The 14,782-nt window shown below is 37.5% G+C and overlaps 2 protein-coding genes across 4 annotated transcripts in view; one reads left to right on the top strand and one right to left on the bottom strand.

Annotated features, from left to right (window-relative positions):
- Positions 1 to 10,893, bottom strand: part of btbd7 (BTB (POZ) domain containing 7) — a 52,003-nt gene extending 41,110 nt beyond the window's left edge. For 2 of the 3 annotated variants that reach the window (XM_042777751.1, XM_042777749.1), the window contains exon 1: positions 10,478 to 10,893. The gene's annotated coding sequence lies outside the window, so the exon portion shown is untranslated. Of the gene's footprint in view, positions 1 to 523; positions 563 to 10,477 lie in introns of those variants that run through there. The other variant, XM_042777750.1, reaches the window with a different exon arrangement.
- Positions 10,894 to 12,453: 1,560 nt separating this feature from the next.
- Positions 12,454 to 13,961, top strand: LOC109110184 (cytochrome c oxidase subunit 8A, mitochondrial-like). Its single transcript, XM_019123228.2, has 2 exons — positions 12,454 to 12,699; positions 13,495 to 13,961. The coding sequence occupies exons 1-2, from the start codon at positions 12,580 to 12,582 to the stop codon at positions 13,603 to 13,605; spliced, it is 231 nt and encodes a 76-aa protein (XP_018978773.1). The 5' UTR covers positions 12,454 to 12,579; the 3' UTR covers positions 13,606 to 13,961.
- Positions 13,962 to 14,782: the final 821 nt, after the last annotated feature.

Genomic DNA, 14,782 nt, shown 5'->3' on the forward strand with positions numbered 1-14,782 from the left:
AAGTTGAGTAAATGCAAATAACCCTCTGTCTGGGCCAAAGAAAGAGGGAAAAAAACTAAATACCCTGACCGCAACTCTCCAAGCAGGGCATTCCAGCAGTGAGTTGTGGTTTGTGAACACACACTCCACCAAACCACTTTTGCCTTTAAAATGAATGAATAAAAGCCTGCAAGATCTGAGGTCTCATACAAGAGTGATGTCAAGCCACAAAGCTATTGCTGAATGAGAGTTAAACTTCAAGAGACTGAATGATTGATACAACCCTTTGGCCTGGGAGGGATGCTCAATAATAGTCAAATAAAAAAAGGATATTTTTTCTTTTTATTTGGGGGGGGGGGTGATAAAAGTCCAGCTATGCTCTCTATTCTGTGTTTGTTTCAATGTGCAGCACGAAGGTTTCTGAACGCAAATGTTAATAATATTCCCATCTCTATGAATAATAGCTACATGTGATGTCATTGTCAACCTGCAACTTAAAGCGATAGTTCACCCAAAAATGAAAATTTTATGTTTATCTGCTTACCACCCAGGGCAGGGATCTCCAGCCCTGCTTCTGGAGAACTACCATCCTGCAGATTTCAGTTCCAACCCTGCTCAATCACACCTGTCTGTAATTATCAAGTAGCCCTGAACACCTTGATTAGCTGGTTCAGGTGTGTTTGATTGGGGTTGGAGCTGAAATCTGCAGGACAGTAGCTCTCCAGGAGCAGGGTTGGAGACCACTGCCCCAGGGCATCCAAGATGTAGGTGACTTTGTTTCTTCAGTAGAACACAAATTATGATTTTTTTAATTTCAGCCGATCAATTTTTTGTCTTTACACATCAATGTATCGTCACAAGCCGCAGGGTTTAATTTGGATTTTTCTGTGCATGTATTTTTTCTCTCATAGATTCTGTTACCATTGCCAAGCACTGTACTGCTGAGAGACTGCAAAGACTGGATCTAAACATCATAATTTGTGTTCTACTGAAGAAACAAAGTCACCTACATCTTGGATACCCTGGGGGTAAGCAGATAAACATCAAATTTTCATTTTTGGGTGAACTATCCCTTTAACAGGCACAGGAAGTGTCTCATATAGTAAACCCTCTCTGCGCTGCAATTTACCATTACTTTTTATGCTGCAACATTTTTCTTGTAAAATATGGCAGATCCCGAGAATGACATTTCTATGAGAAATGAGTGAAAACAGCATTAAAGCTCACTTCCAGCATTTGAAACAAATCCACTGCTGCAGTCTTGGTCTTGAACAGCACTGGGTTTCATTAGTGCATGATGATGAGGGCTAGACAAAAGAAGTGAGTACTTAAGTGTGTGTTTGTGCATGTGTGAAAGAGTGTGCAAAAAAAAAAAAAAAAAAAAAAAAAAAAAAACCGGAGAGAGAGAGAGAGTTTAATTGGGACCTGAGTCAGCCTGTCATTTTAAGAAAAAGGGGAAAAAGAAGTGGTTGCCAAGGACAACAAAGGGGAGTGGAAAATGAAAACATGTCCCACTTTCCTTTCCCCATCCAATTTCTCTCTCCAGTGACAGCAGCCAGAGGTCAAGCCAGTGTGCTTGTGGAACTACAGGAACCTTCAAAGACTGCACACTCAAAAAAAAAAAAAAAAAAATTATTCATATTTCTATATCCATGGCTTAATGTTGTAAAAAATAGCCAACCATTATAGCAATTATGTCAGCAAAGTCCAAATATATAAGGCTGCAGTCCTGGCTGCAGCAAATTTCTATGTTTCCTTGAAATACATAAGCCAAATGAGCTGAAACATCATTGTACTGAACATGAGGACATGAGCAATGTTATATAACATCATCATACTTTTGTTGTTGATAAGATTACTATAATATGATGAGTGTGCAGCAAACAAAAGCCCAATAAAACCTTATTTTTAAATCATAACTAGGGGTGGGCGCTATACCCGTATGAACATGACTACTTGTATTATGTTGTTCCATGATATGGATTTTTTGATAGAGTCGAGGCTGAACGTTTTGTCCTCCGTGTGCAACGGCTTACTACACAGGCATTAGTGATCAAACACAGAGCATCGTAACAGACCAAATTAATAGAGCGAAAATCACCTACTCCAGTGGTTCCCAAACTGGGGGGTGCGGCAAGGCTGAGGGATAGAGTACAGTCAGCAAAATATTTTGCAAAATAAACCTCTGCGGGGTGATAAAGACTACACTGCGTAATTTTCCTGCTTATCATGCGGCCACTTGCCTGACAGGTAAATAATTGAACGCAAAATATTAATTTGACATTTTAATTACCTCAACATGACTCGCAGTACCCGCCTGAACACTCCGTTATCAGTTGTAGAAGTTGTGGTTGTATTAATAACAGACCACTAGATGGCGTGATTGATGAATCTGAGTGGTATTTCAGGGAGTCATGTAGAAATATAAATGAGCGATGCATGGTTCTGCTCTAAGCATGAAAGTTACAGGTTTGTGAAAGGACATCCAGTGCCAGGTAAACGTAAAGCAGATTATGAATATACCTAAAGGGAAACGCCACCGTTTTTCCATATTCCACTACGTTCTTCCCTCAACTTAGCTAGTTGACACGTACCTCTCCCGTCTCAGTGCATGCACTCAATCACTGTAACGCGCGGCGCCACTATGCTAGCATTTAGCTTAGAACCATTAATTCCTTAGGATCCAAACAGGGATGAATTTAGAAGCTACCAAACACTACCATGTTTTCCCTATTTAAAGAAGGTTACATGAGTAGTTACACGAGTAAGTATGGTGACACAAAATCAAATACTGCACCGAGATCGAAGTACTGTAAAGTGCTCTTCTGCCATACATTAAAAATCACGCATCATATTTTGTTTTCCAAAAGAGCTTCTTGGCTCTCTGTAAGTTAATGTTACTAAAGCTACCATTGTCTCCGCCTGTTTTCACTAATGCTGCCTTCACATGCTACTAGAATGATCGCGACAAATCCATGACAGTAAATTCTATTTCTGAAAAAATCCAGCGCTCTAACACAAAGGATTATTTCAAATATACATAAGTTACACGAGTAAGTATGGTGACACAAAATCAAATACTGCACCGAGATCGAAGTACTGTAAAGTGCTCTTCTGCCATACATTAAATTTTTTTTTTATCTGCTTAGAAAACTGCCACGTTTTATTTTGTGTCACCATACTTACTCGTGTAACTACTCATGTAACCGCCTTTAAAAAGGGAAAACATGGTAGTGTTTGGTAGCTTCTAAATTCATCCCTGTTTGGATCCTAAGGAATGAATGGTGCTAGCATAGTGACGCCGCGCGCTACAGCGATTGAGTGCACGCACTGAGAAGGGAGAGGTACGTATCAACTCGTCTAAGTTGAGGGAAGAACATAGTGGAATATGGAAAAGCCGTGGCGTTTTCCTTTAATTGTGCCATAGAATGCAAAAATCACTTTTATAAGGTGTTTGAACAGTTGTGAAAACAGTGTGTGAAAACAACCAGCCTATAATGGTAAAAATCCACTCACTCATTGTTTAATAATCCCAAAAAATATTAAACAGTCTCTCCAGACTAGCAGTTCCAGATTTCTCACTAATATGACGTCATAGTCAGTGAAAGTCCAGCCCATTAGTGACACTCTCTGCCCTTTTAGCATATACAATGCCCTGAGTGAGACACAGCGGTCCGCCATTATGGTTTACTTGCTGTTGCTGCTGGAAGTACAATGTCAGCACCAAAGAGCCATTAAAAGTGTTGTGTGTTGGGATGCACCAATGAACACAGGAGTCTCCACAGACCACTGAGGACACGGTGGTTACATTTAATTTTCGTAGGGAATGTCCCGGGAAAAAAAATGGAAAAGTCCTATACTTTGTGCTAATCATTTTACTCCGGACTGCCTCACAAACGAGGGTCAGTTCAGTGCAGGAGTTGTGCAAAGATTGCTTCTGAAAGAGGGATCGATACCAGCGATTTGTTCGCAAACGTCCAGACTCCAGACAAAGTAAGCATCACGCATCATATTTTGTTTTCCAAAAGAGCTTCTTGGCTCTCTGTAAGTTAATGTTACTAAAGCTACCATTGTCTCCGCCTGTTTTCACTAATGCTGCCTTCACATGCTACTAGAATGATCGCGACAAATCCATGACAGTAAATTCTATTTCTGAAAAAATCCAGCGCTCTAACACAAAGGATTATTTCAAATATACATAAGAGAATCTTGAAAAGATTTTTTCCTCAAGAATCTTAAAGGGGTCCTATTATGCTCTTTTACAAAGTCTTGATACTAGGTTGTTTGAAAAACACATTATTTTCCACATATTTTACATTACAACACCTCTCTCCCAAGTTTGGCATGAACGGCTCGAATAGTTCGTATCAAATGAAGGCCTGCCTTCTGAAATATGAAATGTGCTGTGATTGGTTAGCTGGGCCAGTGTGTGTTGTGATTGGCACCGCTCGGCGCTTGGTTGGGAAATGTCATGCCCCTTACCATTGCCGCCTGCAAGCTTTGGTGTGAATATAACGTCAAAATCAAATCAATTTGAGCGTGATTTAAACCTGGATGATTGTAACCACTCTAAGTTCTTCTGCCTTGGGAAAGCGTGTCTCCGACAAAGTGATAACACTCGTTGCCTTCTCTAGTGCAGCTCAACCAGGTCTCGTCCCATTCGTTGATATTTGTGATATCACAAAATCAGGAAAATATACGTTGCAGTCCAAACGAGTCATTCGTTGTAGTTTTTAAAAAGTGGTTTCTGTTAAATAAAATATCTCCTTTTGAAGTGGACTTTGAGCTTTGTAACTCTGCAGATCTTTTTCATGCTCAAATATAGACCCCTTAATCACCTACGTCACTGTGACGTCACCGCTCTAGCTGGAGGCAAAACATAACGAAGAACTCATAGCAGGCGCGCTAAAAGTTTGAGGTTTTGACTTTAAAATGTCGTCTTGTTGTGTTTTTGGCTGCCAGAATAGAAGGAACAGCACTTTTGGTTCAAAACTAAAGTTTCACCGGATCCCGGCCGACATTCCTTCACAGAAATCAATTGTGGTTGAATGCAATACGGCGTACAGACTAGACAGAGACGATCATAAATAATGCTCGTGTTTGCAGTGCACACTTCATATTAGGTAAAATAATCTATGCATATGTACTGGTGTGTTGGTTTTATCTAGTACAAATCAGCAAGTTTGTTTTATAGGTGAAAAGTCGCCAACCTTCAGCGCACTTGCTATCTTAAATGTTAAACAAACATACAGCGATAGATGTGTGTGCCATCCTTTGAATGGCCTCTTAAAATAATCCACATTGCTAATCATAGTTAGCCCAGCGATAGGTTACATTAGACAATAAGCTTTGACAAAATTCCCCAAACCACCCGAAAGTAATTCATATGTTGTCTAGGAAATATCCAAAACCTGGTTAAAATGTTTTCAATGAGAACAAGATACAAGAACTACACCAGGCTTAGCTAAAAATAAATAAATAAATAAATAAATAAATTAGGCTACTGTAATGTTATCCACTCGTCATTATATTTTGGTCAGATAACCAGTTTGGTCAGTGAACTGAGTGATCAACTGAATTAATTGATAAATGTATGCTAACTCCCACTTTTTTATTATTATTTTTTTTGTCACGGTCCCGCAGAGTCAGTGACTGTACATATTCGGACAGTTCCGAACCTTCTTCAGCATCCATGTTTAATAAATCCCTCCTAAAACGTGCTAGTTTACGCTTGTCAACATTGCGTCCGCGCCTCTTTTTGTCTCCAGCTAAGCCCCGCCCACCCGGAGACGTTGCAATGTTTACAAACTTTTAAGGGGTCTATAGGGCTGGGCGATATATCGAATATTAGCGATAATATCACAATAATTTTGACGACGATGTAAAATGTGAAAATATTGTGAATATCGAATATTTCAAATTCGGTACAGAAGTGGTACTGCGTGGTGAGCTCGTCCGCCTTTTGAAAGCTGTGCGGACGCGGCTGTGCGCGATATGGAACAGAACGCGGTATGTGAAGTATACCCGGGTCTGGCCTTAAAGCAGCCTCCTTAACGCACACCTAAAATTTGAATGCAATGTTTTTGCATTTGAATGTGGATTTTTATTTTAAATTCGATTAATTTTTTAAATTCGATGAATATTCGAAATTCGAATTTTTTTTTGACAGCCCTAGTCTAGTTATATAAGGTTAAAATATTTTGCCTGTAATTTTTTTTTCTCATATCAAAATATAATATAGATATCATTTGGACAGTGTAAAATATCGTGATATGAATTTTTGCTCATATCGCTCACCCCTAATACCTAGGGCGCCATTAATCAATACAATCCGATTTGCACACAGTTGTTTGATACTTTTTTAAGGTTATACAATTGGCAAGCTACTCATGTTACATTGTACACAAGTACCATCAGTCTGCAAAACCCTGGCAAATCGCTTCAGAGAGACAGTGAACTTATTCATGATAGCAAAAGATTTCATAATGATTCTTGATGGACTGACTACTGTCAGCAGTGAAGCAGTTATCCCATAAACAGGTTCAATAAAGATAGCCTGATGGTCCACAGTGTGAGAATTTTGGGACAGCTGGCAGATCTGTCACTTGTCCTATCGGGTCAGTTACTGCGTTGGCACTTCTTTTTTTTCTTCTTTTTGTAAAGAAATTAATACATTCAAAACAGATGGATTGAATTATCAAAAGTTTGAGAAAAGACAGACATTATAATATAATGTTACAAAACTTTTATTTTATTTCAAATAAACTCTTTTCTTTTGAAAATCTTATTAAATAATCCTGAAAAAATGCACTACAGTTTCCACAAACATAAGCAGAATTTTTTTTTTCCAACACTGATAATAAGAAATGTTTCTTAAGCACAAAATCAGCATAGAGTGATTTCTGAAGGATCGTGTGACACTGAAGACCATACCTGCCCTCCCGTTTTTTCCATGATTCTCCTGTATTTTACCATTCTATCCCACTACCATCCCATTTAAATATTTTCCTGTATTTCTCCCGTATTTTCAATCTTTCTTAAAAAAAAAATCCCAGTGGGTGAATTTTATATGTTTGCTACATTCGCCTCTGATAAAACTCCCGTAATTTGTATGGCCCAAACAAAGAACTTATACTGACGTCTATTCTGGGCTTCTATACTCTTTGGCCCAAACCTCATTATTTGAATAATCACGTCAACATATTCCAAGGTTGTCCAGTTGCCAGGCCTTGTATGAAACGCATCCTTCTCACACAATCGACACATATAAATGTCAACCCATTTGTCCCCTCAACTTGGCAACCTACAACTCCGTGATGCTATTGATATCTGCGCAGGGAGTACCGTGGGAAGGAAACAAGGATCACTGGTAGAAATGGGAGGAGAAGAGTTAGGGGCATGCCCAAAGCATGAATCCTTATAATGGAAAACAACTAATGATTCCTAACACCGTGTCTACACTGGATACGAGCGGCACGGCTCGACAAAATACTATAGAACCACTGATCTATAATAGAGATTCATTATATTTAGATCAGTCAATAGAACTTATTATAATCAATGATGCTGTCTACATGGATGCAGCGCAGCTTGACACAACAAATCCCTGACAGTAAACTGCTGATGAGTCCTATTTATGACATGTTAATACAAATTTCAAATGATTTTCAATGTCGCTTTGTCACGTCCAGTGTAGACAGTCTTTAGCTGATGCGGCGCGGTGCCAGGCGACAATAGTGGCGTCCGGTGTAGACACTGTGTAAGGAGAGATGACTGGGGACGATGGCGAATGATTTGCAGATCCTCAGTACCACTGACAAACATAACCTTGTAAAATGTGTGGTAAAGTACTGCCGCTTTATTGTGCCATGTGGTGAAAATACTAGTAGGGCAAGTAGAAAATCTGAATAAGTGGCCTGAATGAGCCAGCAGAAAAGAAAAATCCTTACTCTTGAGCCCTGCTTATCATTTTCATCTAGTGTCTGTCTATGCACTATAGCCTACATCAGGGATAGGCAACTCCGGTCCTGGAGGGCCACTGTCCTGCAGAGTTTAGCTCCAACCCTAATTAAACACAACTGAACAAGGCAATCAGTGTTTTCGGGATTACTAGATAGATACAGGCAGCTGAGTTTTTATGAGGGCTGAAGCTAAACTCTGCAGGATAGTGGCCCTCCAGGACCGGAGTTGCCTATCCCTGGCCTACATGCTTTTTGCAATAAGAAGAAATATAGAAAGCACAAAGCAGTTCACAAAAACAAAAGCAAAAAAAATCTTACAATAAATAACCTTTCAAAAACTCTTTGCACAGTTCATTTCTGTACAAGGAAAGAACCAAAATCAATAATGGAAAAATGCACTGTATTCTATAAATACTATAAATGCACTAAATGCAGGTTATGCACTAAATTCCAGTCACACTGAAAGCTTTGAGGAACAGATCAAAAAGTCAAGCAAGCTGCAAACTCAAACTGCAGCAAAGACCACTGAGACTGTTAACTCAATTTAAGAAACGGATCGGTGAATAAAAGCTGGTTCTTTGCAATTACCAGTTCACAAATCAATGTATAATCTCACTGAGTGGCGAGATTATCAGTGAATAATCACATGACTTGTAATATAGAGCACAAGTCATATGGACTACTTTTGTGCTATTTAGAATTTATTAGCTGTGGTCACTGATTTGCATGAATATTCTTCAAAATATTTCATTAAAGGTTTTGGAATGTCATGAGGGTGAGTAAATGATGACAGAACTCACATTTTCAGGTCAACTATCCCTTTAACACAGAACTGCAGCACCATCAAACATAAATCTCACTTAACTGTTGGCACCAGCACATATTGCAGCACAGTAACAGAGGAAAGGACGGCCTACATCACAGGAAGATTAAAAAAAGAGGGGGAAACCCCTACACATCAACCACAGTCACAACATGTCTACAACATACTGCACGACCCAAACTGCACACTGCTCTCTTCACTCTAATATTTCTTGAATTACCCATGTTGATGAACAACAATGGTGCTTATTGAGCAATATTAAGGACGACACTCTCTCAACAGAGCAGCAACAGATAAAGCAGCACAGAATTGGTTTTGTTTTGTTTCATTAAAACATTTACCTTTGTTTCTCACAGGTAGAGGCGCTAGGCTATCAGTAAATCACACCAGCTCTAGTCTTGCTTGGGGGACATCTGATAACAAAGGCACTTGAAATCCCTGAATATTTCCTACAACACCAAATAATTATCACTGTGACCATCTCCATTATCACAGCACATTTTAAGGCTCCTGGGAACACAGAGTCAAAAGGGTCTGTGTGGGAAACTGAGAGATACTGTGGAGGTGAATGAACTCAAGGGGGGCAAACAGGATGGGACTTGATGTAAACCAATTTGGTCATCAGTTAAGACTTTGCCTTTAATTAGACCATGATGACTTCCAGAATTCCAGAGGAAATAAACAGTCAAGACAAAGACAGGGGAATATGTTCCTGTCCAGTAATTTTCCTAAACAATGCCCTGTCTAATTGCAGAGGTCCAAAATAAGGCACAGTGTACAAGCCTCTTTATATATATATATATATATATATATATATATATATATATATATATATATATATATAAAAGATTATATATATAAAAAAAAAGATTATATATATATATATATATATATATATATATATATATATATATATATATATATATATATATATATATATATATATACACACACATATACACACACATATACATACACACATACAAAGGCAGGTTAATGAGGAAGGACCTGTTAGATGAAGCAAAATAGCTCTCGTGGGGACTATACTGGCTTTTTACAAGCATAAACATCTCTAACATGCCAAGTATGCTTTTGAACTTATTAGTATCTATATGTTATGCTGGGCAACTTAAAGAGTATATCTTAAATCAAGTCAGTTACATATTTGAAAACTGGTTATAACATGCTGGTGGTTACTGACAGCTCAAACTGAACATGCATGTTTATTTCTAAGATGAATCTTCCTCTTTATCAAATGACGTGTCCGCGTACATGAATGCATTACATCTGTAATAACTGCACACTACGCATACTCAGCTAGCCTAGCTTTATGTGCATTTAGCATTCAGGTGGCTCTTTACAGCTTTTTTTTTTTTTAAGTGAAAAAGTTACCAAAATGTGGCATATCTAGTTGTTTCAACCTCTTTATGCAATAAACTAAAGAACTTACGTGATGTTAATGTTTTCTTTTGGTTTAGCATGTAAGCTAACCATAATAACTATGCTTTGCTTACTAATTCTATGTGGAAGAGTGAAATTGGTTACTATTTGAAGTTTATCCGGTTATAATAAACAACATTATGGATAAATAGTCAAGGGCTGTTGTGGTTTTTAAGATGCAAGCCACAACTGTAAATGTAGCTAATTCAGCAGCTCGCCATGGCAGATTAGCAAGCAAAGCAAAAAAAGGAGAAAAAATGCCTTTCAACCCTACCTGAGTCAAGTTTACTGCTCCTCTCTTCTCTTCTTGCTCATAAAACGAGCCTAAATCCAAGCCAGCGACTCCTGATATTTGCTTAGCCGAGTAAATTCTTTCGCACTTTTCTTTCGTAGTGTTGAGTAAAAAAGCCTCTGCGCGTCCTGGCTTCACACACACATACAAACACATATGTGAAGCGCTAGCAGGCTGCTAGTACTTTTACGTTACACCATCCGTCCTACATTACTCGGTTCGTTCAAAAACAAAACGGCTCAAATAGAGTCTGTGCTCTTCGCTTTCAGTTTGCTATGAGCAAATATAACATGTAGTGCTGTATCCTCCTCTTATTCAGTAAAACAATGAGGGGAGGGCTAAACGTCAGGATTCGGTTAGCAATGTCGCTACGCCATCTATCTGCTTGAGCTCAGATGAGGCATAGAGCAAAAAGGTCCAATCAGTCTTCTTCTATATCTATCTATATATATATATATATATATATATATATATATATATATATATTTAAGAAGTATTTATCTTTTGAAGTAAAATACGTTACACACTGATAAAAACATGTGGCTTCTGCTGTGGTTTAGACAAAACGGTATTTTTTTGTGATCAATGTTTAGGACAACTTTGATGATGTGTTTTTGTGTGTTTGTGTTTTTGTGTGTATATATATATATATATATATATATATATATATATATATATATATATATATATATATATATATATATATATATATATATATATATATAATTTAAAATTTAAACAATTATATCACATTTTTTATTAAATCACCTAACAGCTTTAATAATATTTTATGATATTAAAGTTCTATAATATTCTTATATCTTATATAATTCTTACAATTTTAATAATATAATATGATTGTTTCTTTCTTTAGTCATCTGTCTTTTCCCATAGGAGGGACATTGGACCACATTACGCCACATTATTGAACTGTTGTCCACTAGGTGGCTTCAAATGGATGGCCTGCAATTTCTTATAAATTTATATGACGTCATTCATAATCTATGCAAATCTGGATGAAGTTGGTTTAAAAAAAGAATAATAAAATGACTGAATTTAATTTCATACACATCCCTCACTATCACCAACAAAGGCTGGTAGAGGTTTATGCTTTCAAATAAAGCACAAATAAATCTTGGTTTCAGGATGGTTTTGTCCTACTTTTAAATATAGGTTTGAAAAAGAATATCCTCAGGTAAAATATCTCCTTTCCACCGAAGATATCAAAATAGCACAATAACAGTACACACAAAAAATTGCTCACACCCAGTACATAAACCAAACAATGAGTAGGGTGTAACCACTGTGGAAGTGTTGAATGGCAAAGCGGTATTCTAACGTGAAAAACCAGCCTCTTTAATGTGATCACCAACATGAAGGAAGTGCAATACCACAGGCTGTACTGACAGCTGACCGAACACACAGCCAGCCGCACCACTTCCTGCACTTTATCTCCCTTTAATCTGCTCCTTTAATCAGATCTCTTGTAATCTGTACCTCTTTGTACTGGACACAGCACTGAAAGCAGATGTAGCAGAGAGCCAGGTGTTTCTTGGCTACCTGAGTTTCTGTGAACTCGTGTGCAGTCAAACAGCATCTGCAAATAGCGTGTAAATCACACAAGACATTAATAGCAGAATAAAACACAGTTACGATCAGTGGGACTATTACATTATAAGCCAAAATGAGCTTTGCTTGTCCATCACCTGTGAGGTTAAGAAAAGTTCAACAGTTTTATAGATTAGTGGTTCAACATGAGTTGATGTATCTTTAAATCTAAATTGCATTGAATCAAAGATAATATGATGTTATATTCCGCTGTTTCATTTACATTTCATCAAAAGGGGCATTGAAGAAAAGTTAATGTACTGGGTGGGTGGTCAAACTGTCTATGCCCCTCCCAAAGAGTGGGCTGGTTTTGGGAAGTCTATAATATGACAGGAAACATCTATTTTCTCTTCAGCAGTCCTGAGGCAGGAAACCCAGGGGTTGGACCCACTGAACATCCCCCCTTTCGTTCTCCCTTAGCCTCTCTCTCTCAGACACATCCATACGTACTGGTGTTGACCCATACAGCTGGTGGGATGCTGAGCTTTCTGAGGGGAGCTGTGCAGCCTGTGACTGTCAGCAGGGCAAGGGATATTGTCCAGAAACGAAACTCCAGCATCTACAGCAAACCACCCAAAAACAAGATTGGACCTGGGGTGAGTGAAATGATTACAAAATCCTAAAAGGTTGCAAAGATTCATGGGATCAGCCAACGTTATAACTGAGGTTAATGGAGATAATGGGATTAACTTGGATGACACCTTGTATTGAAGAACATAATCCATGTGTTTAGACAAGAACAAAATTAGAAGCAAATCAATCAAAAAACCAAGGTTCACATAATTAGTAGTATAGTAGCAAATTTATAAGAAAATCAAGGTTCACATAATTAGTAGTATAGTAGTATAGTAGTAGTATATATATATATAAAAGTTTGGGGCAGTATTGTTTTTAAAGAAATTCATTATTTTATTCAGCAAGGACGAATTAAATTGCCATTTATAATTTTATAACTTTCTATTTAAAAAAAAAGCTGTTCTGTTGAAATTTCTATTTATCAAAGCTTCCACAAAAATTAGCAGAACAACTGTTTTAAACATGATAATAATGATAACAATGAGAAATGTTTCTTTAGCATGTAAGAAAGATTTCTGAAGGATCATGTGACACTGAATGCTGGAGTAGTTGAGATTTGCCATCACAGAATTAAATGAAAAAAAAAAATAAAAAAAAATATATATATATATATATATATATAGAGAGAGAGAGAGAGAGAGAGAGAGAGAGAGAGAGAGAGAGAGAGAGAGAGAGAGAGAGAGAGTACTAATTTAGTTATTTTAAATGTTAAAATTATTTCACATGTTATTGTTTTTATTTAAATAGCAGTGCAAATTATGTAAGCATTTAAAGCTGTTTAATTTCATGTGTGCGTTACATGTGTGTTTCTGCAGCAAAGTTTGTTCATCATGTCTGTGTTTGCCGTTGCCCTCCTGGCCCCTGCCGGGTGGATTCTGCACCACATCCCAGAATATCGTCAGAGAGCCAAACCACCACCTTCCTGAAGAACGCACACCTTCGTCATGGTCAACTTACCGGGTGTCGTGTACCACTGACAGACCTGACTGCCTCTAAAGCATCATCGCCTCCAGTGAACAATTTTTTTAAACTCAACATCATGAGCAATATCACAAGTAATAAAATAATAATAAAATAGATAATATACTGATACTAATAAAATGAATAATACATTAATAAAATTATCCAATAATAAAATTGTCCAATTGTTTATGGGAGGGAAAAATTGGCCCAATTTGAATCTAATAATAATTTCAATTCCATGGTGTTTAATGCCTTAGGACTGTGGCCCTTATTATATTACTGTATGCTTTCTCCTGTAATAAAGTTTCTTTTTATTCCATCTGTTTTTGTTGATAACTTTGTGCTTCACTGTGCTAATTGTTATTACATTGGGGTCATTGCTTAGAAGTAGACATAGAAATTAGATTTTTTGAGGAAAAATCACTTCAATAATGTCCCGTAAGTATGAACGGACACTGAATAAGGGAGCAGATTGATGCAGCTAATTCATAGGTGAAGGTTATTGGAAGGCCATTGGGCAAGTTTTGGCATGACACCAGGATTAAACAACTACCCTGCGATTGTTCATGTCCACAAAGAGTCAGAACCTCATTTCAACATCTCATCTGAATCTGCCTTTTTACAGTATCCCATGCAGTGACTATTCTGGAATCACTGGGACTCAAACAGATCATAGGGTGAGCACCCTCTGCTGGGCTAAATAACACCAGCAGCTACCCTTAGTTTACACAGGAGTCTCTCATCCAGATATCTATTCAGCTCTGCTTAGCGTCAGGAGAGTTGCAAGGTGATTGCTGCTAGCTAAATGGCAAGCTACCACCCTCACTGAGTATCTCAAGGTCTGTATACTTGAGGAAACTACACAGAACACTGATGTGCTTGATAACATCCAAAATACAAACATGAACGCTAAATTCAACAATTGCTAATACATTATTAAAATCAAAAGATGTCTTTGTTAGTATATATTATAGTATATAATGGACCTGAGCTAACTTGAACATCTGTATTTTTATTAACTAACATTAAAATAAATATAATAATAAAAATAAATACTCTAACAATTGTATTGCTTAGTCTGTGTTAGTTAATGCATTAACTAATGATAACTAACGGGACCTTATTGTAAAGTACGATGAT

This window comes from Cyprinus carpio, chromosome A20 (assembly GCF_018340385.1).
Source record: "Cyprinus carpio isolate SPL01 chromosome A20, ASM1834038v1, whole genome shotgun sequence".
Taxonomy (NCBI): domain Eukaryota; kingdom Metazoa; phylum Chordata; class Actinopteri; order Cypriniformes; family Cyprinidae; genus Cyprinus; species Cyprinus carpio.

Bases quoted from the DNA above. Each gene is read 5' to 3' on its own strand.
- LOC109110184 (XM_019123228.2), top strand. From the start codon at position 12,580: ATGCTGAGCTTTCTGAGGGGAGCTGTGCAGCCTGTGACTGTCAGCAGG. The intron at 12,700-13,494 runs GTGAGTGAAATG...GTGTTTCTGCAG, and splicing joins AAAACAAGATTGGACCTGGG to CAAAGTTTGTTCATCATGTC.